The sequence below is a fragment of the Salmo salar genome, chromosome ssa11 (genome assembly GCF_905237065.1).
Source record: "Salmo salar chromosome ssa11, Ssal_v3.1, whole genome shotgun sequence".
Taxonomy (NCBI): Eukaryota; Metazoa; Chordata; class Actinopteri; order Salmoniformes; family Salmonidae; genus Salmo; species Salmo salar.
In genome coordinates, this window is record NC_059452.1 from 19,971,829 (window position 1) to 19,996,725 (window position 24,897).

At 45.5% G+C, this 24,897-nt stretch overlaps 1 protein-coding gene across 1 annotated transcript in view; it reads right to left on the bottom strand.

Moving 5' to 3' along the window:
- LOC106587330 (PH domain leucine-rich repeat-containing protein phosphatase 2) overlaps positions 1-24,897 on the bottom strand; it is a 44,945-nt gene that overhangs the window by 18,741 nt on the left and 1,307 nt on the right. The window contains exons 2-7 of the mRNA XM_014175614.2: positions 21,794-22,074; positions 18,168-18,301; positions 6,370-6,560; positions 5,803-5,928; positions 1,473-1,627; positions 29-175 (exon numbers count right to left, since the gene is read on the bottom strand). Of these exons, the coding sequence (XP_014031089.2) occupies positions 29-175; positions 1,473-1,627; positions 5,803-5,928; positions 6,370-6,560; positions 18,168-18,301; positions 21,794-22,074 (1,034 nt within the window). The remainder of the gene's footprint in view (positions 1-28; positions 176-1,472; positions 1,628-5,802; positions 5,929-6,369; positions 6,561-18,167; positions 18,302-21,793; positions 22,075-24,897) is intronic.

Here is a 24,897-nt window from a genome sequence, read left to right on the forward strand (position 1 = left end):
ATAGGGTGTAAATGTGAGACTGTCTTACCTCTGGAGGTTGCCTATCTGTGCGGGGACAGAGTTCATGCCGTTACAGGAGAGGTTGAGCTCTGTCAGGGTGAGGATCTCACAGACAGACTCTGGAAACACTCCCAGGCGGTTATGGGAAAGGTTCAGGCTCTTCAGCTGGGAAAACCTGGGGTGAAAGAGAGGGTTTGAAAAACTGGAGCTGGCTTTTCTGACATGTTCAATGAATGACCAAACGCAACGCTTTGCTTGTTGCGACAAGTCTGATTCTAAAAATAGATGTATTTTGTGGGCTCATTGCGTTGGTTCAGGTAGTCTCGTTCATCTTAAATCGCTCCATTGGAATTTGTGTCCTCGTTACTACGGGCTGTTGACATTTTACATTTTCGCATCTAGTCCTCTTCACAGACCGATGGGTATCATATCCATATCAAAACCAAAACCCCATCTCACACACACAAAGTAGCAATACAAGCATTTTAGTGAATGAAGTGATGCAGAGCGGAGGGGGGATGGAGGTGCCCGCTGTGAGTCACACCACGTTAGAGCACAGACCCCCCCCCCTCCCTCCCTCAGGCTCCATCAGCCTCCCTCACTCTCCTAGCCCTGCTCGGAGTCTAAATATACAGATAAGAGGGAGTGACAAACACACACAGAGAGAGAAAAAGAGAGAGAGAAAAAGAGAGAGAGAGACAGAGAGAGAAAGGGAGAGAGAGACAGAGAGAGATGCAGTGATGTGTACATTTTATTCCTCTCAGCTACCCGGCACAGTAGATCCTCTAGAATGTGTTCATTCCACACGTACACCACTTATTCCATCTCAGCCCTTCCTGTAATGCTTCCTGTAATGCTTCCTGTAATGCTTCCTGTAATGCTTCCTGTAATGCTTCCTGTAATGCTTGCCATACAACAGGAAATACTACAGAGGGTAGTAGATCATTAACATCTAATAGCATCATCTCTTTTGAGAATGCCAGCTTGTTCAAATATGCTCCAGTTGGATCATAGGAGTGGACACAGCTTCGCGCCCCTCCACCCTCCCACAAGATGATATGCAGGCTGAACCACTGTCTCTGAGCATCGACCACAAACAAGAGATATACAGTCAGGAGAACGTATCAGCACCGACTAGACCATAAAACAAGATCTGTGATAAACAATGTACGTACTTGCAGAAAATCATATGACATGCTTACATAATGCATTTGGGTAAAACGGTCAGACTGTGTTGTAACACGAGCACACATTGCATTGTAACAGGGAGGACAAGTATATCGGTGGACAGATGAAGATTTAGTATCGAGGTAAGTGTGTTACCAGGCAGGTTTAGTTGGGAGATTTGGCAGGATTGGTATTGGGCTACAGGTTTTGCTTGGCATGTTTGGACTTAGTATTAGGTAGGGTTTTCCTGAGTAAGGTGTGTCAGTGGTTGGGTGCTGCCCTGCCTGGTGAGAGAGTGTATTTACCTGGGGAGGTTGAGCAGTCCTCCGGGGCCCTGCAGGGACATGAAGTTGTGTCGGAGGTTGAGGTGGGTGAGGTCCTGGCTGTAGAACAGGTACTCTGGCACCTCCTCCAGACTGTAGCATGACAGATCCACCAGGCTGATGGTCTGAGAAACCACCTGCAAACACAGGACATGTCCCTTTACTGTTTACTGCTCCCAAATTGTTTAGTGATAATAGAACAAGGTTTTGACCAGCATGGTCATAAATCAGGTTTTGACCAGAAACCACCTGCATGGAGCAAATGAGGTTCACACACACACACACACACACACACACACACACACACACACACACACACACACAGTAACGGGCAACTTTAATTAAAAAAGGTTGAGTCGGTTCAATAATGATTATTTCACAGAAGGGAAGTTGGAATCATACGCTGTCTTCAGCATTATAGAATGATTTATGGAGCATTATAAATAAAGGAATACTGATAAGGTCATGTGAGTCCATAACAAAACAGGATGTTCACACAGCTCTAGTGTTGTGGTCTAGTAGAGTTGGCAACATGACCTCCACTGAGGTGTGTGGTACTTAATCATGATCCTCACAGTGAGTGCTGTGTCTATCCAGGGGTGAAAGTAGATTTCATTTCTTCCCAGAACGGGACCTCCTGTGTGTGCAAGTGCTTTTAAAATTGTTTATAGTCCTAATCATAGAATTACATAGAATCCCTATTCATTTAACAGGAGTTCTGATAGTATTTCAATTAGTCTTTGATGGATATTTTATGTGGTTGAAAATTGAATACTTTGAGCTTTTATGTCACTGAAAGAAATTGCACGTTTAGGCTACACAGCACGGTCCCTAAACGCACATTTGAATCATATTTTTCCACTCCTGTTCCCGAGACAAATATGTACATTTGGTCTATCATTTTACTGCAAGGAACACAATTCTGCAGGAGTTAACATTATAATACGCTACATATGAAGCCTACATTCAGTGTCCAGACTCCCGTCCAGACTTCCGTTTCAGTTACTTCCGTTTTGGGGCGGCAGGTAGCCTAGTGGTTAGAGCGTTGGGCCAATAACCGAAAGGTTGCTAGATCGAATCCCCGAGCTGACAAGGTAAAAATCTGTGGTTCTGCCCCTGAACAAAGCAGTTAACCCACTGTTCCGAGGCCGTCATTGTAAATTAGAATTTGTTCTTAACTGACTTGCATATATATATATATATATATATATATATATATATATATATATATATATATATATATATATATATATATATATATATATATATATATATATATATATATATATTAGAATTTGTTCTTAACTGACTTGCATATATATATATATATATATATATATATATATATATATATATATATATATATATATATATATATATATATATATATATATATATATATATATAGGCAAGTCAGTTAAGAACAAATAAATAAATAAATAATATATATATATATCACACACATACATACACACACACTATTCCAACTATCATTCTGGCATCCATACAACTGCACTGTGCACCCGCCACTTGATAAATGTAAAGAGACATGAGTTACAAAACACCAAGCAAAGTCTTATCAATGGCATTCTGTGACTGTCCTTCATTAGGACTACAAGTCTTGTAACCTGAACTGATGTGTACACTCTGTCCGTGCGCATCTCGGTCTTGGCCACTCATCTCTGCCTTGGCAAAATTTCAATGCTATCGTTGAACCAAACGGCACTGAGCGTAGGCTATTCCACACCTCTTCAAGTCAATACGCAAATCTTTCACATGACTAATGATAAATAGTGTAATAGCCTACAGTTTCCTTGGAATCTGTTTGAATTATTATGACAGGCTCATGTTTTACCGGTACAGCGTACCCTTAATATTTATTTTGCCAGGACTCCATACTGGACCACTCTGGCTTACTTTCACCCCTGACTATATCTGATTTCAGTCTAGATTTTTTGCATCGTTCTGCACTCCCAGTCCCGCCATCGCGTTTCATTGGCTATGCTCACACAGTCATTGCTCACTTATCTACATGTGCAGAATGCAGCTGAACAGCATTTCCTTCAGCTCTGAAAAGATAGACAGTGTAGTTGTCAGCACAGGGAGGACACTGTCTGTCTTTCTGGGGGTTGTAGCTTAATACATTTCTCAGTGTGAAAACATGCTCGCTTCAATCCACCACAGGACTACATACTGCGCAACACCACAGAAAATAGATTGGTTGCTCAGTAGAGCATGTCGTCACATCATTGCTTTTAGGGATAAACAAAGACAAAATCTTAGAGTACTCATCAGCTAGCTGTTAAAAGGCAATCGAGCGCTGGTCAGAGAGAGACAGATGAAGAGAGTTGAGAGAGAATGAGAGAGAGATTTGGAGAAATGAAATGAGATTTGGAGAATAGAAATTGAAATAGACAGAAAGAAAGGCTGGGGAAGTGACCTGCATGTTGACTGGCCTGAGAGAGGAGAGCAGCCTGTAGGGTAGAGGCCAGCTAGGCAGCAGTGGGAGCTCTTGATGCCCAGTGTGTGTGGCTGTGGAAGATGACCCCCTCCTCCCGGTGTGCATTCAGACAGCCTCCAAGCCTTTCTGTCTGGGAGGAACGAGGCACGCCACAAGGCCACTCACCAGGCCCAGCTACTCACATACAGGCCACTGTCAGAGCAAGGAGCCATTAGCCAGCCAGCACAGCCCCCATCACACAGCAAACACCACAACACCCCCCCCCATCTCTCCCTCACTGATTCAGAAACACACACATGCAGACTGAAACAAGGGCTTGATTGTGTCCAGCCTGGCATGAGTATTGCCCCAAATCCACCATCTCATCCACCCTTCCTCTAATTCTTCTCCCCTCATCTCTCTCTGCCCCTCCAGTCCTCTCTCCATCTCAATCCTCCCCTCCATCTTCATCTCTTAATCTGGGGCGGCAGGTAGCCTAGTGGTTATAGCGTTGGACTCGTAACCGAAAGGTTGCTAGATCGAATCCACGAGCTGACAAGGTAAAAAGAATCTGTCGTTCTGCCCCTGAACAAAGCAGTTAACCCACTGTTCCTAGGCTGTCATTGAAAATAAGAATTTGTTCTTAACTGACTTGCCTAGTTAAATGAAGGTAAAATAAATAAAAGCCCCACCTCTCTCTAACTCCCCCCAAATCTCTCACTTTCTCCCTCTCTTCTTCTCTCTCACTCCCCCATCTCCCTCTCTTCTCACTCCCCCTACATCTCTCTCTCTTCTCACTCCCCCTACATCTCTCTCTCTTCTCTCTCACTCCCCCTACATCTCTCTCTATTTCTCCCTCTCTCTTCTTCAGCCTGCCCTCCCCTCTCCATCTCTCTCTCTTCATCTCCAGCCAATCATGTCGCCATGGGAACCTCTGATGTCTAACTCTCCTAAACTGCTCCCGGAGTAACAGGGCCACTCCAGCTCAGTGATCCGCACCACAGTGATAGGTAGGTAGGTAGTGAGGAGAGAGAGCTGGAGAGAGAGGGAGAGAGAGGGAGAGAGAGCTCCTTGACTTAGCATGGATCTACCACTAATTGGATTTTCATTTTTCAGTTGCCTTTTTTCTCCACGGCTCATTGTGTGCCTGCTCTGCCTGGATGGAGGCATTCACAGAGCTCGTTAGGGCCCAGTAAGGGGCTGGGACACAATGACCATTAATTCACAAATTAGAGGCACAGCAAGAGGAGCAGAACAGTCAGAGAGGGACAGAGAGAGGGGCTGAGGACACTAACTTAAAAAAAAAAAAAAACCTTTATTAAACTAGGCAAGTCAGTTAAGAACAAATCCTTTTTTTTTACAATGACGGTCTAGGTTAGGTAGGTTAACTGCCTTGTTCAGGGGCAGAATGACAGATCTTTACCTTGTCAGCTCGGGGATTCGATCTAGCAACCTTTCGGTTACTAGTCCAACGCTCTAACCACTAGGCTACCTGCCGCCCCATATAGTTGTACTGAGTCCCATGTGCAAGCACACAGACACAATTAATGACCCATGCACCCTCCTTGCCAGTTGTTTAATCAAAGCCAGACACTGCTGGTCCTCTGTCGTCGCTGTAGAGCCAATCACAGAGGTCACCTGTGGTCCACAGCAGGACTCTGATTGGATGACAGACCAGGTAGTGGGCACACTGTAACTCTGCCCTCTCAGCATACTGTACACTCTGATTCCCAGCCCAGAGGAACCAACCAGGACCACCCCTCACTGTGTTTCCTGACAGAGACCTCGCATAATTGATCAGAGAAAACATACACAAAGCTTTGGCACACAGATTGTCATACATAACAACTCTGGACAGGTAAACACACTTACTTTTGAAGCCTGCCGATGCCACCTCTGATAGTCTGCCAGTGTGTCGAAGTTAACAAAGTATGTCTGGGCCTGAGGTCCGGCTGAGCTGAACATCAGACAGTGCTGTCTCCTCTTCACCTCCTCCACCTGAACGTACAGAACAGAGATGTTGAGGGGACAGACTGATGTTCCCAAGAAACTATTATAAGGCATTATGGTGCCTACTGGCTCCATCCATAAGGCAGAGACACATGTGCTTAAGTGTGCCTGAATGTGCATGTCTATGGCTGCATTTACACAGGCAGCCCAATTCTGATCTTTTTTTAAACGAATTGGTTGTTTAACCAATCAGATCAGCTCTTTGACCAATAATTGGGAAAAGATCAGAATTGAGCTGCCTGTCTAAACACAGCGTGTATGTATTTGCTCCCTGCTCATTGTGCTGTACAGTGCATCCCCATGTCCGTCTGTCCGTCCCAGCTGTGTTGTTGTATCTGTGATCTGCTGTTGTCTCTGTCTCTCTTTGACCCCTGGGGAATGTGTGGGCTTGGAAAACATCTCTCCAACCCCTGACCTCTAACCCTTCACCTTTCCCCCCACCAGGGGCAGGATGTGCATCTTCCCCGTCAGGCTGTCTTTGACGGAGGCCACAATCAGACAGGTTCCACACAGGAGGACCTGGCGCTCTGCCCACTTGTGCAGCTGGGTCTTTCCCTTCCTGACGCTGAACACGCCGGTCAGCAGGGTTCGCTCCTGCTGGTCCGCGTTCACTGGACACTCTGGGGAGGAGAGGGGTTAGTTAAAGAACATGGTCACATACACTGCATTCAGAAAGTATTCAGACCCTTTGACTTTTCTCACATTTTGTTCTAAAATGGATTAAATTAATTGTCTTCCTCATCAATCTACACACAACACCCCATGACAAAGCAAAAACAGGTTTAGACATTTTTTCAAATTTATTCAAAAGAAAACAAATACCTTATTTACATAAGTATTCAGACCCTTTGCTATGAGACTCGAAATTGGGCTCAGGTGCATCCTGTTTCCATTGATCATCCTTGAGATGTTTCAACAACTGTATTGGAGTCTACCTGTGGTAACTTCAATTGATTGGACATGATTTGGAAAGGCACACACCTGTCTATATAAGGTCCCACAGTTAACAGTGCATGTCAGAGCAAAAACCAAGCTGTGAGGTGAAAGGAATTGTCCGTAGAGCTCAGAGACAGGATTGTGTTGAGGGGGAAGGGTATGAAAACATTTCTGCTGCATTGAACGTCCCCAAGAACAGAGCGGCCTCCATCATTCTTAAATGAAAGAAGTTTGGAACCACAAAGACTCTTCCTAGAGCTGGCTGCCTGGCCAAACTGAGCTACCAGAGGAGAAGGGCCTTGGTCAGGGAGGTGACCAAGAACTTGAGTTCCAGAGCTCCAGAGTTCCTCTGTGGAGATGGGAGAACCATCCAGAAGGACAACCATCTCTGCAGCACTCCACCAATCAGGCCTTTATGGTAGATTTACTGAGGAGTGGCTTCCGTCTGGCCAAAAGCACATGACAGCCCACTTGGAGTTTTCCAAAAAGCACCTAAAGGACTCTGACCATGAGAAACCAAATTCTCTTGTCTGATGAAACCAAGATTGAACTCTTTGGCCTGAATGCCAAGCATCACGTCTGAAGGAAACCTGGCACCATCCCTACGGTGAAGCATGTTGGTGGCAGCATCATGCTGTGGGGATGTTTTTCAGCAGCAGGGACTGGGAGACTAGTCAAGATTGAGGGAAAGATGAACAGAGCAAAGTACAGAGAGATCCTTGATGAAAACCTACTCCAGAGAGCTCAGGACCTCAGACTGGGGGGCGAAGGTTCACTTTCCAACAGGACAACGACCCTAAGCACACAGCCAAGAAAAGGCAGGAGTGGCTTCTGGACAAGTCTCTGAATGTCCGTGAGTGGCCCAGCCAAAACCCGGACTTGAACCCGATCGAACATTTGACGCTCCACATACAACCTGACAGAGCTTGAGAGGATCTGCAGAGAAGAATGGGAGAATCTCCCCAAATACAGGTGTGCCAAGCTTGTAGCGTCATACCCAACAAGACTCAAGGCTGTAATCACTGCCAAAGGTGCTTCAACAAAGTACTGAGTCAAGGGTCTGAATACTTATGTAAATGTGGTATTTCGGTTTTTTATTTGTAATACTTTTGAAAAAATTTCTAAAAACTTGTTCTTGCTTTGTCATTCTGGGGCAATCAATTTTAGAATAAGGCTGTAACGTAACAAAATGTGGAAAAAGTCGAGGTCTGAATACTTTCCGAATACACTACCACACACACATACTGTACGTACACAGAGCCCATACATCCCACCCACTCCCTGTACAAACATTACGTTAATTAATACCATATGTTCTCAAAAGGGGTAGTGTTATCAAGAGACAAAGACAAGGAGAGGGCTAGACGCTGCCAGAACATGAAGTCACACTGATATCAACAGGTCACGATGATGTCACCTATGCATTAGTCAATGAATAGGACATCTCTTCCTGGAAGTGTTCTTATGTCCGCAGATCAGCCCAGCCTATAGTCTCATTATCCTCCACATAGACCTTAGCTGATATCTCTAGAGCATGCTTAACATTTGATATGACACACTGTAAGAACGTATCAAAACCCATTTATTCGCTGGATGGAATCTAAAGATAGTTTGAAGGCTTTATAATCTATTGCTTCATCCATGGTAGATATTAAAGGTGTGAGTGTCACTCCCTCAAACTCTGATCAGAGATCACTAAGCTCTGCATGTCTAGGCTGCTGACAAGGTTGATCAAAACACCAGGTGATACAGGTGAGCATTCATTGGCTCAACTCAAGGTGTCCCTAGCGTTTGATCAGTCTCCTCTTTTCATTAACACACACACACACACACACACACACACACACACACACACACACACACACACACACACGACTTTGTGATTGTTCTCAGAGATGCTCTAACCCAGATGCATCAGTCAGGTTGATGAATGAGTCAGGCTTTTGTCACATTAAACCCTCGTTCAATCGAATTATGTAGCAGGGAGGTGAGGCTAGTGTTGCAGCCTGAGTACCGTATGCTGCTTCTGAAGGACACAAACAGCAGGCCTCCCTCCCTCTGCTCTGCCAGGCCTCAAGTACACTCAGGTTAAAGGCTGGTCAAATGAGCACAAAGCTTCTCTTTTTCAATTTCCCTTGAAATAACAAGATCTGCGTTATCCTTAATACCACCTCCCAGAGGCAGGCAGACATGTCCTCGCTCTCTCTGCCCTTTTCTTCCTTCTCTTTCACGTCAGTGGCAGCCAGGGATCAAAATGAAGTCAGGCTGCTTGACTTTGTGCTGTCTGGAAAACCCATAATGAACAAGACAATGGCCTCTGACAGCAAACTGGGCCGCTGGCGCTGGCTGGGGATCAATAGTGGTTTCTGATCCCCGGGCTTCCCCTCTGTCAGCGAGAAGAGGACCAGAGTACCTCAGCTCCAGCACAAAGGCCCTAGGGGGCAAGGGCAGCCAGCCTTAGAAGGAGAGGGAAAGAGGGGGAGAGCTGCATCACTGCCCTGTCCTCTATGTGTCTGTGTCAGTGAGGGTGAAGGAGGCTGACCTGTCAAAGACAGAGCCTTGTAGCCCTGTAGGGGATCCACATACAGCCAGGAAGACACGGGCAGACAGGACGCTCTCTCCCACTGGCCCCACAGCAAATCCACTACAAACAGCCACATTCCTCCCTCATCCACACACTCATCCCATTCTATCCCCCAATGAACTGCTGCTTCCCAGGCCCCCCCCCCATCTCTTCCTCACATCTCACCATCCAACTGAATTAAACACCTAATAATCACCTCCCTGTTCTTTCCACCTCTCTGTGAAATGATCCAAGAACACAGCACGCCAATAAGGCACGTCAATACAATCTCAGACTACTGGCTCAGAGTCCCACTGAGCATTCTCACCTCCACCATCCCACACAGGAAAAAAACTGCCTCATTATTAGAAATAGTGTTGACTCTGGTGCAGTGGGTTGTGAGAGAGGGAATGGTTGATATTGTGTTTGTAGCTAGCGCACAGCGATGATCCAAGCTGGAACAACCCCCAGAAACACTACAGATGTAAGCCCTCTCTGAACAATGGAGCCAGAGGGCCAGACTGAAAACACCGCTTCTAACTAGAGTTAGCGTTTTCTACAGCAATAAGAGGAAAGTGAAAGTCACTCGATATTTGGGGGTTTGATTGCATTTTGAGAGGCGGCAGCAGAATGTAGCTCAAGGACAATACAGTGCCATTTTAAACAAAGCGTATCCCTAAAAAGCCCTTCAAATCAATTCTACTTCGAGATCTTCTGACTATCACGCAGGATGTCAACAAGCATTTCGAAATTGGACATCCCCTGGACTCGACTCCAAATCTGAGGAGCGGGCCTCTGCACAGAGCAGCATCACGCTGAAATAATTGAACGCACAGAGACACTGAGCTGTGCTCTGCTCTCCCTGCTCTGGCCATGGAAACATGTCACCCCCATTAACTGTAACATGGTTGTGTGTAAATACCCACAGCCTATACTGTTGCATTGCTACAGGGTGTTGGCAAGTACATACTTTATCATCTCATGCTATCAGAATGACGGGGAATACAAGATCATACTTCAGCAATAAGGCCTGTGGGGTGGCATATGGCCAATATACCACAGCTAAGGGCTGTTTTTAAGTGCCACGCAACACAGAGTGCCTGGATACAGCCCTTAGCCGTGGTATATTGGCCATATACCACAAACCCCGAGGTGCCTTATTACTATTATAAACTGGTTACCAACTTAATTAGAGCATTAAAAATACATGTTTTGTCATACCTGTGGTATGCGGCTGTCAGCCAATCAGAATTCAGGGCTCAAACTACCCAGTTTATAATTGATAATATAGACTCATGACATACGCAGTATCTCAGATATGGCCTCATCACCAATGGTACGCAATTACCACACATCTGAGAAAGGCACAACTCTTTTTCCTGTTGCATTAGGCTTTAATGTACAACAATTTACAGCAGTCAGCACAGCTCAAACACCCAGCCAACAGACCTGTAACGTTCACAAAACATACAAATGATCATTTAAGATTCTTTATTCATTCTTTAACGAAAGACAACCCCACTAATGTTTGCAGTGTGCCCCGGATCGCAAGAACACTGACACTCCAACTTCCTCTCCTAACACAACGATAACACTTTCTGACAATCACTCTCTCATTCAATCACAATGAAAACAAGTCTTAGCCACTCACGACAAACTGCTGCACCCAAAACAAACACACATGCTTTCCCACCATGTCAGAGTTGCCAGGGAAACGATGAGTAACTTGGAATCAAAGTCTGCTCCAGCCTAGTACATCTGCACCATCTACACTCCCCTGCATATTTATTTGGATAGTGAAGCTATAACTTTTAGTTTGGCTCTGTACTCCAGCATTTTGGGTGAGATCACATTTTTCATATGAGGCAACAGTATAGAATGTTAGCTTTTATTTGAGCGTATTTTCATACAGATCTGTTTTACTGTTTAGAAATGAAAGCAATCATGTGTCTAGTCCCCTCATTTGAAGGTGTCATAAGTATTTGGAAAAATGTACTTGTGTGTATTAAAGTAGTCAAAAGCTTAGTTTTTGGTCCCATATTCCTACATCACGCTAGACACGCTACCATCTTGTTGGATGCATTGTCAGTTTGTATTGATTGCGTTTCAGATAATGTTGTTCCCAATAGAAATGAATGGTAAATAATCTGTCATTTTGGAGTCTCTTTTATTGTAAATAAGAATATGTTTTTAAAAACACTTCTATATTAATGTGGATGCTATGATTACGGATAATCATGAATGAATTGTGAATAATGATGAGTGAGAAAGTTAAAGGCACAAAGATCATACCCCCAAGACATACTAAACCTCTCATCATTACCATTAACAGGGGAGGTTAGCATTTTTGAGGGGCATGAACCAAATTAAAAGTTTAGATTCAGTATAGAGCCAAATTAAAAGTTTTAGTTTCACTGTCCAAATAAATATGTAGGGAAGTGTATAATTACCCTTCACCCCCGAGCAGGAGTCAGCCAATCCCACACCAGTGATTTATTATATGGACCAATCTCATTGGTCATAAAATGTGTACATGTCTGGCAGAGCGGCAGATGTTGTTTAACTCTGTTCTCTCTCTCAGGCTAGACTCCAGCAGCAGTTCCAATAGCAGCAGGGTGGGAGTCCTCGGCAGCAGGGGCAGAGAGGGCATGTCTAATCACTAAACCTAGTCCCACTTCCGCTGTTCACACACTGCCAAGCCACAGGGACAGTGACAAGTGACCGATCGCAGTGTATGTCCTGGGTGAACCCCCCTCACCTCTGTCCCTCAGCTCGAATGTCCCTGTCTCCTGTTGACGGTAGTCTTGGCAACAGTGGTCAAGTCTTTCCTCAACAGTCACCAGATGGGAAGGGGAGTGAGGCAGGTCAAACTGTGTCCCTATGGCATTGAAACTACCATACAGAGAGACAGAGTGAGCGAGAGAGTCAAAGGAGGTGGCAATGGGCCAAATGCATTCTAGAGACCCAACACTTGTACATCAACTTTCCCTATGGAGTATCAGAACCTGAGAATCCCCCAAACCAGACCACGTTTGAGCTGTCAGCCAGACATGACTCCAGACAGCCCTGTCCATCCAGACTGAACAACTGCCTTGATGTTCTGTCTCCAACAGGGAGAACTAGAAGAATATTGCATAGATTAGGTTAGCTTGCAGTGGGGGGCCAGTGGAGGCAGAGACACAGGCTTACTGCAGCCCAGGATCAGAACAGCAGGTCATTTTTGGCAATAACATCAAATCAGAGCCGTGCAGGCCCCCTCCGTGACCTATTCTTACTGTGAGAAATGCAATTCATAAAGTCCTTAAGCTTGCTTCCATACTAGGGAAATCAAATAAAATGTCAAACTGCTTCAGCAGAATAATGCAGACAAGTCAGACAGTACAAAACTATGGGACAGTGTCAGTGCTAACTGGATACTGAACAATAGGAAGGTGGAAAGTCCAGCTAGCATCTTTCCAATATGCACATCTTCCCCATCCCTCTATGGTTCAGCAATAGGATGAGGGGTGATTTCCCAATAAAGATTGCAATGAAATAGACCAATCTAAACTGGCAGGATCCCCTCCAACTCCAAGACACCCAGCTCTTTAAGCCAGATATCGCGTGACTTAAGGCTGAGGTGCCTTGAGTGTGTCTGACACTGGCAAATCTCTAGCAGTTGATTGCTGACTCACATCTAGGATCTGCATATAATATTGAGAAGAGAAGGTGGAGAAGTGCAGAGATGCTGCTCAGTGGGGTGTAATGTCTCTCATGAGTAGGAGCACTCTTCCTCTCCTCCTGGTCATGCAATCCCTCTCTTACCCCCTCCTCCTCTCCCTCCCTCTGTTATTCAGTTCATCAGTTAGTGAGACCAGGAAGTAGCGTACTGTAATCGCGCTCCTTCTGCTCCTCCAGGCACTGACCATTACAGATGGGTGAGTCTGTAATAGGGGCCCAGAAGACCCCTGTGTGAGCAGCAGCCCAGTAACCTCTATGGCCTGGCTGCTGGACCCCCTTAGCGCAGCTTAGGGCCTTCATTAGTATTTTCTGATAAGATCCTGGGAGATCAATAACTCATTCGTTGGCAAACTTGGTCAGCCCTCATATGATTAACTCCCCTCTGCTGAGACACTAAGGCTCCCAGGCTGGATGTGAGCTCCAGAGCTCCGCAGCAGAACCAGGTCCGGACTGGCCGAGGTGAAGCCAGACCCAGTGGACCAGCACCAGGACTCACATGCACTCTCAGAGCTGCAGCTGTACGCCCCCCCAGGTCTCTGGAGCGCTGTTTTCATAGAGAGTGCTTTATTAAGTCAGCATTTATTCATGTTTACTCCCCCCTCCATGTTTGTTTTCATCTCATTGGAGCGCCACAGCAGGCTGTTGTGAGTGGGCAACAGGGCTGTGGTTCGGGGGGGTTCGGAGATTAGTTTCCTGTACAAATAGAGCCGTGTGTATTTTAATAACTCACACAATGTTCCCTTATCAACACCTCTCTGACATGGAAAGAGAGAAGGAAGTCATAAACCTGTGCTTAGCAAAAACCCTTCAACACCCCTGCAGTGTGAATACCAACACATTTTACAAAGGTGTGCAAAGCGAAGCCCAGTGAACGCAGGATTCATGGTCACACTTTAATAGCAACACACTTTATGACGTATAAAGCTTAACTATTTAAGGGTGATAAGAGGTGCTTTGTCATGTGTCAACTGATCACCCTTTATATAGAATGACATGCTTATAACTGATTTGTGAAGCCTTTATGCAGCCTTAGAAAGGGTTTACAAAAACTTAAGTGTGAACATACTGACAAACCCTTCCTATGATGGCTGTACTGTTTACAGCTGTGGCAGAGATCCCCTCATCAGCTCAATCAGGTTAGGTTACCCCTGACAACGGCTGCCAGGCACCTGAGAAAGACATATGTTGTTATGGAGTTCTCCAACTAACACAGTGGTGATGAAATAGATGGTCTGTGTGGGTGGAGAGCTCTTTAACAACCCCTTAGATGTGTGGGTGGAGAGACTTGTTACCCCATGACTGTATGGGTGGAGAGTTGGAGGCATTTTACCGTAATTCTGTATGAGTCCTCATCTAATCCAATCCAGCCACCCTGCTAGCCTAGTTATGATGCCAGGGTGCCAGTGTTTGCTGTGTTTTCCCACAAGCAGCTAATAAAGGTGAGGGATCTCTCTCCCAGGGCTTGGCCAACCTCGGGGCCACAGGCCTGCTCTGCTCAATAACACCATGGCACAGCACAGCCAGCTCTCACAGGACTGGGCCGAGCAGGGGAGAGACCAGCGCTGTTCTGTTCCCACTGTAGCCTACACACCGTGACTGAGAATGAGGCCTGCAATGTGCTGGAGAGCTGACAGCAAGACAGACAGAGCTACAGCACTGAGAATATCAACCAGACAGACAAGAGGGGCATGCTTTATTCTCAATACAAAAAGGCACATACGTAGTGACAGTACATGCACCGAAACAGCCTGAGTATGTTTTCTCTGGGAGGTATTGTGAATGGGACGGCAGATAGCCTAGTGGTTAGAGAGTTTGGTTATTGGCCCAACAGTTGCTATAACGAATCCCTGAGCTGACAAGGTAAAAATCTGTGGTTCTGCCCCTGAACAAGGCAGTTAACCCACTGTTCCTAGGCCGTCATTGTAAATAAGAATTTGTTCTTAACTGACTTGCCTAATTAAATAAAGGTTCATTTAAAAAAAATACAAACTAAAATGCCTGAGCATGTGCAGTCAGTGGATGGGAAGAGAGGGGCTCCTTCACCTTGTGTGACCGTGTGAGAAGGCTATGCCGGCCAGAGATGGTGGCCATACTTTCTTCCCTTCTCGCTCTGTCATTCTCACTGTCTCTCACCACAGCATGGGCGCGGCCACAGCCCCAGCCAGTGACACTGACTCAGCAATACAGTGCTGCACAGTGCTAGGCCCAGCCAGTCTCAGCACCAGCTTGGTTATTAATAGGAGAGGCATTACAGAAAATCAGGTCCCCACTCCTCTTCTCCTTACAGCAAAGCCTATCAGGACTGATAAGAAGATAATTAGACCTGCCACTACCACACATGATCACAAAGAGGGAGGAGTGTGAGGTGAGAGTGAGAGACTGACTGAATGATATGGACACATCACACCATTGTAAATACATCTCCCCGCCCCACTAAGGGGACCAGTGTGTTAAAATGAACCAGCATGCCACATCCATCCTGTATCTGGTGCAATACATCACAGTGACTCAGGGGTAGTTAGTTACTGGTGGGGCTGTGGTTAGCAGTGTGGTTACAGTTTGGTTTGAAATCAGATTTTATGACTTTGTGGTTGTGCCAGCAAGTGACCACTGCAGAGTTGCCTAAAGAACAAGATTCATTACAAAAACGCTAACCTGCAACAGGCCCAGGGAAGAAGGATGGTCAGTCAGGGACCACACAGCCATGATGTATGGCTGTTTGGGCTGCGTCCTGGTCTCAGAGTAATGAAGGTTACCCACTCCCAGGGTTGTGTCTGACACAAATCCCTCACAGGCCTGAACCAGCAGCGGTCACTTAACCCCTTCCCAGAGGAGAAGGCGGCCACTCATGGGCCCTCATTTTGAGGATGTGGGATTGAACTGTTGTAGTAGTAACCCAAACCACAATACAACCTGGTTCAAACAATGGAAACATTATTAAACAGACATCACCTCAGCACCAAAACTACAAATGTAGTTTGAGGACTTAGCAAGGTAACTTTGGTCAACTCGAGTAACTTGTAATAACCGGGCAGGCTAACTACGGGTTAACTACATTGATCCTGAGTGTCCTTTCTATTTCTGACGCAGATCGCGCTGCAAGTCCTGCCTCTCCCATCTCCTCATTGGTTTATAGAAGCAGTTACCCACGTGCCATCTCCTCATTGGTTATGCCCACGTGGGTGATTGAAAGATGAACTGTGTTGTCGTGGTAATAATATGAATGTTAATATGCCAATGACCATATAAGTTCAAAGAAGAAAAAGCCTGGAAGGAGGAGAGATGACTAGAAATGATTCGATTGACCGTTTTATGTGTGGATTAATTGGCGGAGTAGAGGACCTTGTGCATTTCAGGTAAAATAACAACCTAATGTTTATATCCCAGGACAAATTAGCTAGCAACAGCAAGCTAGCTAAATAGGACAAATTAGCTAGCAAGTGCAAGCTAACTAGCCAAATTGCCATAAATGTTTAATGTATTTCGACCTGTCACCAAATTAATGTCATTGGTTCAGAGTTTGTTTTGATATTTTAACCTGCGTGTCGTGATTGCATTTGGTGTGGGGGGCCAAAATAAATTTATGCACGATGGCGCACGCTTGCAGCCGGTTTGGGTTCCGTGTAAGGAACTGCGTCGCAGAGCTAGAGGCGTCACTACAGCCCCGGGTTCGGTCCCGGGAGACCCATGAGGCAGCGCCCAGTGTCCAGGTTAGTAGAGGGCTTGGCCGGCCAGATGTCCTTGTCCCATTGCGCTCTAGCGAGTCCTTGTGGCGGGCATGGCGCATGCACGCTGACTTCGGTTGCCAGCTGTACGCGTTCCCTCCGACATTGGTGCGGCTGGCTTCCGGGTTAAACGAGCAGTGTGTCAAGAAGCAGTGCGGGTTGGCTGGGTTGTGTTTCGGAGGACGCATGGCTCTCGACCTTCGCCTCTCTCGTCCGGGAGTTGCAGCGCTGGGATAAGACTAACTACCAATTGGATATCATGAAACTGGGGAGAAAAAAAAAAAAGGGTAAAAAGTACCAAAAATATATAAAGACAAAAATAAAAGCAGCACTGACTTGCCCATGGATTGATGTTTCAGCATTGTCTCAATGAAGAGTTCAGTTTTCAACTAGATAAGTGCTAGAGTTAGCGGCAGGTGGACAAGCAATATTCACCGTTGTAGTACGGACGAAGCCTGAGCTGGAATGGAAAGCTAACTGAAGCTGGCTACCTTCAGAAAACCCTGAGTAGATCGAGCTTGCTTCGTAGTTTACCCCTCTGGCCCTGATAAACCAGTCCGATTCCTCTTAATGTGCTAGAATGATTGAGACTAGCTGAGTACTGAAGCTAGGACAGTGTCGTCACTCAAGTGTAGAGAGGCGCAGAAGGAGAAAGCATAATCTTTTAAGTGGAAAACATGAATTCTTCTAAGTACAAAATGCTGCTCCACAATCTCTGACAGACCGATCCGCCAGCGCGATCAGAGGTGTGTCTTGCTGCCGGTATGAAAGCTAAATCACAACAAGCCCTGGCTGCTTGGCTTCTGCAAACAGACAGACAGTATGGAGACCCAGACAGAGATACAATATACACAGATATGCATCGTTTTCTTACCTATCAAAGCATGATAATACTAGAAAGAGTACCATTTCCCCCCAACGTTACAAAGACTTATATGCATAAAAAGGTTATGCAAAAATAAACCCCAACCCAGGTGAGTGAAGCCTACTTCATTAAGTCAGGGTAGTGCTAACAGCCCTGCAGCCGGGAGAGTAGTGGAAAGACACACACACACACACACCGTCACAACCACTCCGACACACACACACTATGGATCAGAACGACAGGACCCATCCCAGAAGCTGACAGTTTAGACTGCTCCATCAGCTGTAGAGCCAGGTCCATTGACAGGGCTCCAGGCCTAGTTCCGGCAAAGCGGGCTGAGCCCAGCCAGAACCCAGTGAAGGAGAGCCTATCATGGCCTGCAGATGGCTGTAGACAGGCCCCCTGGGTCACTACTCACCACTGTAGAAGCGGATCATGCAGCTGAGGTCCGAGTTGGCCGCCTCTCTCTGAACCCGCGGAGGGTCCTGGTAGCCTATAGCAGCCAGGTAGTCATACACCATCTGCAGAGGGCGCTCAGAGGGGTCCAGCCTCCTATAGGGACAGAAATAGAAACCATCAGGATATGCCAATCACAGTCAATACCCTTAACAGGCACACAGATTCTCCTCTACACATATAATTCATTTGTGCATTCTTGCCTCCACGCTTGGAATCCAACCAAAGGGGTATAGTTCATCAACCATTTCTAACACATTTGCTTGCACACACACACACACACACACACACACACACACACACACACACACACACACACACACACACACACACACACACACACACACACACACACACACACACACACACACACACACACAAATCCATCCTTCCCTGTGTTATGACAGGTAAGGTCCAGAGGACAGCTGTCACGCCAATCAGCAGAGCTGGACACAGGTGTTTCACTTTCAGACCGGGGAATTGACGAGGCTCCTCTATCAAAACATTTACAGAGTCCGACTCTGCGCCGGATGTCAATCAAGCAGAGACAGAAACTCTCTCCGCACAGGTATCAGGTCCTAAGTTCATAGTCAGATATGGAGGAAGAACATCATTAATCATATGAAGCACCTGCTGATGACCAACATGCACTCTAATAACAATAGCCCATCTAAATAATGCGTCTGAATGGTATGGTGATGGAACACCTTTCTTTTAATGCCCTGTGTGAGTCCTCTGCCTTATTACCCTAATGAAATCATCAGCTCATTCCATGGCTAATCCTGTTAAGGACCTCTCATGCTGCTATCAAACAGGAGGTCTGCTGAGCCTGCAATCTGTGAACCCCAGCCTGTCTCTGGCACGCCTTCAACACAACACCTCTGATCCGCACGTGAACACACCAAGGATATCTGCTACAGAACCACTGAAGACTCCATGCACTCAAAATCTGTGAGGGTATTTTTCACAATGACCCACTGTCTATGGAAGCCCCAGCTTTGCCCAATAAAATTCATAATATGCTGTAAATCAATAAGCCTCAGATTTTACAACTCTTTGCGGCATACAGTGTGTGATTGTGTTGCTTATTCTAACGCATTACCACTCTAGAAGAAGTCATCATTGGCTCTCTCCTTCCCACCTCGCTCCATACATTAAGAGACCCACCCTAGTCAGTACGCCTGTGATAGCAAACTCCCAGCGCAGGTCCTCTATGTACTGTAGTTCAGGACTACCATGATGCTATGCCAGAAGTGACTAGTTTCCAGCCACAGCCCTTGTCACACCAGTGCGATGGTGAGGTGACACAGCGTCTGGTGGCTGCTGTGGCATTTCTCTGCCCAAGGCCACACTCCCTCTGCCAGCCCAGCGGGGTCTAACAATCAGGATCATGTCTGCTGATCACACACAGTCGTGGCCCCAGCACCTCACCCAGGATTTAGACAGAACCCTGGCAGGCTCGGAGGGATGACTGTCTGTACAGGACTGCCTGTAGACCATTCACACATGCTTTCAGAGCATGTACATTTATTCACAAATCCACTCTCCTCGTGGCCACGGGTACAGGAGGCTCCTAAATCTAGTCACTTAATCTCTGTCAAAAGATACCAAAAAGCTCCTTTCCTTCATTTGGGTGGCTAGATACATTCCCTTAATTTGTTGTGGATATGTCTCTTAAGACATTCTCCAGAACTTTGGTGAAGTATAAATATATATTTTAAACCTAGCGCTTTGTGCTAGATGTGTCAATGTGTAGTTCATACATGCATAATCTATGAGTAGAACTACTGTTTTACATCAATTAGCTATAAAAATCCCTAGTTTGAAAGGGGTTTTACTGGAAGCTGTGCAGCCCCATTTTCCATACATTTTCCCCCACGTATAGCCAGCCCCCTAACAATTAGAGTTCCAGCCAATGAGCCGAAGTCCCTCGCCATTTGAGTGACAGCTAGCAAGATGCACACACAGCAGAGTGAGAGCAATAACGTGATGCACATATCTACACATTTTCTGGGACCATTTTTGGCTTCTGAGCGCTACTTTCAGAACTACTGACTAAGAAGTATACAAAAGTACAGGAAAATCCCTTTAACTATGGGCCTTGAAATTGTAATAACAAGAATACAACAAACACTAATAAAATCAGAGGGTACATACAATTACCCAGTGTTGACACTTCCACCAGGCAGCACAGTTATCCAACAGCCTTCAGGGTGGGGGAGGAGACAACATGGCACTACAGAGATAAATCTGACATTGTATCACCTGTATGTGAAATTACTTTGATCAGAGTTCCCTTAAGGGGAGAGAGGAGAAGTCTAGGTGGTTACAGAACCAGACCTGGGAGAGTTTCAGGCTCAAAAAAGAAAGAGACATGCCCGTGCTGATCCAGTCTTTCAGAAAAGCACTTTAGCTGCATAGTGCTAAACTGTCAGTGCATATCCATCTGTATTAATAGATTATAGAAATGTAAATCAGGTGGTAGAGGGCTCCAGCTGGTAAAAATCAATATCATAGGAGGTAAAGAGCATCCTGCAGCAAGGTGTGTAATTCACTACAAATCTCAGTCATGTTTTCCGTTATTTTTCTTCTGCACAACACTGAACCATGTGACCCATTTAGTGCATCCTGCAGTGCTCAGCTTTCAACCAAAAATAGTCTTACGGGGAATAAAAAGCATTCCCTTGCCTGACCAAAAAAGCCAAGAGGAGAGCAAGTGGGTGTAACCAGATTATAGCCTGTCTCAGAGGCATCGACATGACGAGTTATTCTGGAAAAGTGCTGTCATAAACAGCTGTCAAGTCACTGTCTGAATACCTGTACTTGCGTTCTAAATATTAGGCGTTTTGGGTATGCGAAAAAATAAAGTTTTATAGTACGTGCATTTTTGTAAATGTTGTATGCTTTAAAATGCCAGGATGTCATTCTCATTTTGTCTTTTCCTCGAGTAGAATTTGCTGCGCACTATTGAGGAAGAGAATGGCCTACGAAATTTCATTTTTTGTCCATTAAAATAACATCAAATTGATCAGAAATACAATAAACATAATTGATCAAAATAATAAAATACAAACATAATTGCAAAAGGGTTTTCTAATGATCAGTTAGCCTTTTAAAATGATAAACTTGGATTAGCTAACACAACGTGCCATTGGAACACAGGAGTGATGGTTGCTGATAATGGGCCTCTGTACGCCTATGTAGATATTCCATAAAAATGATAAAAATAATAAAAAAATGTATTATTCTTTTTTTTTCTTTTTTTTTAACACACTGTCTAGCAATAAATAGAACCATTGACACCATGAGCAAACATCTTTCTAACATATTCAAGAGTTGTTTAAACACCATGGTACTAGACGTGAGTGTCAGTGGGAGAGGAGAGTTGTTTAAACACCATGGTACTAGACGTGAGTGTCAGTGGGAGAGGAGAGTTGTGAAAACACCATGGTACTAGACGTGAGTGGGAGAGGAGAGTTGAGAAAACACCATGGTACTAGACGTGAGTGTCAGTGGGAGAGGAGAGTTGTGAAAACACCATGGTACTAGACGTGAGTGGGAGAGGAGAGTTGTGGAGGTGAGTATTACCTGAGCAGGTCTCCATGGAGCTGCAGGTATAGTCCCTCTACTTCTCTCTGGGCACACAGCTCCTCCACCGTGGTAGTGGTGGAGCATAGCACCAGCCGCAGGTCTGCCTGGAGGGTGGAGGAGGCCTGTGGGCCCGAGGCTGGGGGCTGGGGGTCAACTGCTCCCCCGTACAGACACACACAGCCCCGCTGGGCATCCCCCTTCAGCCAGTCCCGCTCCCGCGATCCAAAGCGGGTCTTCCTGGTAACACATCCTCTGCTCCCATTCCTCTTCATGTTCCGCTGGAGAAACAGAAACATTAGCTGGAAAGACCGCCACCACAGATGCACTGTAAATGTATTAGGCGTGTAAAAGAGAACTTGGTTGTTTTCTACGGTAGTTAATGATAACTTGTCTTGCAGCAGCCTCGCTCTGAATCAAGGCCATCTCAAGCTGCATCATGTCCCAACACATCCAGAGGACAAATTCAATTGAGTCAATTTGTCAGGTTGGCAAAACTGAAAGTTCAGATTAGATTACCTGCAAACAGCTCATGGGCGTTGGTGACCTTAAAACGGGATCCTTGAGAGCCCAACCCAGAATGACGTGTGTGGCCTGTGTCAGAATCACTGGCCTTGTTTTCAAATCTGGAGAAGCTCGGACAAATATTTACACAGGGCAAGAACGGCCAGGACGGTGCTGTGTGAACTGGACCCTGGTTTTTGAGACTGGTGGCCAGGCATCAGGTCATTAGTTAGACACTGATGAAGTCATCCTCCCACGATGCCGTGCATCCCCACGGCCGCCCGGCACAGGGAGGCAGCTGCTGGCATCCACACTGCACTGCAGCACACACACAGGCAACAGAGTCGCCGCATCTATTCAGCACAACAGCACCAAAGACGCACACAACAGGCCTCAATGTGCAATGACAACACACACACGTCAATGGCGACAGGCAACAAAAAGGCACACACCATAGGTCTCTATGTATGAACCAACAAGATGGGCAAACTCATTCACAGAGAGGCTGCCACGACCCTGAGCAGTGACCATTGCCCAGACAGTCATTGCCGTCATTTCACTCCATGACCACTACAACTGTCCAAGGCCAGAGAGGGCAAAGATCAATTCTGTCAAATGAAGCTCAAACAACTGGGCAGCAGGTAGCCTAGTGGTTAGAGTGTTGGGCCAGTAACCGAAAGGTTGGTGGATCGAATCCCTGAGCTGACAAGGTAAAAATCTGTCGTTCTGGCCCTGAACAAGGCAGTTAACCCACTGTTCCTAGGCAGTCATTGTAAATAAGAATTTGTTCTTGACTTGCCAAGTTAAATAAAATAAAATCAGAGTGATCAGAAAATCAATTAACAAACAATGTTCTGAGATGTCAAAGAGGGATAAACATACAGTGCATTCATTAAGTATTCAGACCCCTTGACTTTCCACATTTTGTTATGTTACAGCCTTATTCTAAAATACAGCCTCAATCTACACACACACTAATGTACACACACAACCACAAATCACAACAGGTTCAGAATTTTTTGTAATTTTATTGAAAATAAAAAATGTAAATACAATATTTACATAACATTCAGACCCTTTGCTATGAGACTTGAAATTGAGCTCAGGTGCATCCTGTTTCCATTGATCATCCTTGAGATGTTTCTACATCTTAATTGGAGTCCACTTGTGGTAAATTAAATTGATTGGACGTGATTTGGAAAGGCACACACCTGTCTATATAAGGTCCCACAGTTGACAATGCATGTCAGAGCAAAAACCAAGCCATGTGGTCCAAGGAATTGTCCTTAGAGCTCAGAGACAGGATTGTGTCAAGGCACAGATCTGGAGAAAGGTACAAAAATAATTCTGCTGCATTGAAGGTCAGCAAGGACACAGTGGCCTCCATCATTCTTAAATGGAAGAAGTTTGGAACCCCCTAGAGTAGACTTGTCCTAGAGCTGGCTGCCCGGCCAAACTGAACAATCGGGGGAGAAGAGCCTTGGTCAGGGAGGTGACCAAGAACCCAATGGTCACTGACAGAGCTCCAGAGTGCCTCTGTGGAGATGGGAGAACCTTCCAGAAGGCCAACCATCTCTGCAGCACTCCACCAATCAGGCCTTTACAGTAGAGTGGCCAGACAGAAGCAACTCCTCAGTAAAGGCACATGACAGCCCACTTGGAATTTACCAAAAAGGCACCTGAAGGACTCTGACCATGAGAAACAAGATTTTTTTGGTTTGATGAAACCAAGATTGAACTCTTTGGCCTGAATGCCAAGCATCAAGTTTGGAGGAAACCAGGCACCGCTCATCACCTGGCCAATACCATCCTTACGGTGAAGCATGGTGGTTGGCAGCATCATGCTGTGGGGATGTTTTTCAGCGGCAGGGACTGTGAGACTAGTCAAGATTGAGGGAAAGATGAACAGAGCAAAGTACAGAGAGATCGTTGATGAAAACCTGCTCCAGAGCACTCAAGACATCAGATTGGATGTCCTGGAGTGGCCCAGCCAGAGGCCGGACTTAAACCAGAATAAAGGGTCTGAATACTTATATAAAACGTAATAACCTCGTTTTTATTTTTGAAACATTTGCAAAAAAAAAATGTTTTTGCTTTGTCATTATGGGGTATTGTGTGTAGATTGAGGGAAATAAACTATTTAATCCATATTAGAATAAGGCTGTAATGCAACAAAATGTGGAAAAAGTCAAAGGGTCTGAATACTTTCAGAATGCACTGTACCTGAAATTGTCCAATAGAAACTCTCATTTGCAACTGTTGGACAAATGATTACACCCTAGATCAACTAAATGCATGCAAGATTCTGTAAGGCGGTTTTGAATGTGTCACTGTCACCTTGATTACTAAAAAGTATCTTGACACGTGCACCTGCCTTGTAAACTTTCATTCATAGGCTAGTTTAAACAACCTCATGATGGGTAGGTACAGGGAAAGTATCACAGAGTAGCCTAAACCTATTGATGTTACATTGAGCTGGGTGAATAGAATATCAATGACAGTCATCCAATATGCTGTAATAGAAATAAGGCCAAGCTCATTAAAAAAATGATCATCCTCCATCATCTTAAATTGGCACCAACCGCCACTGATGTGTGTAT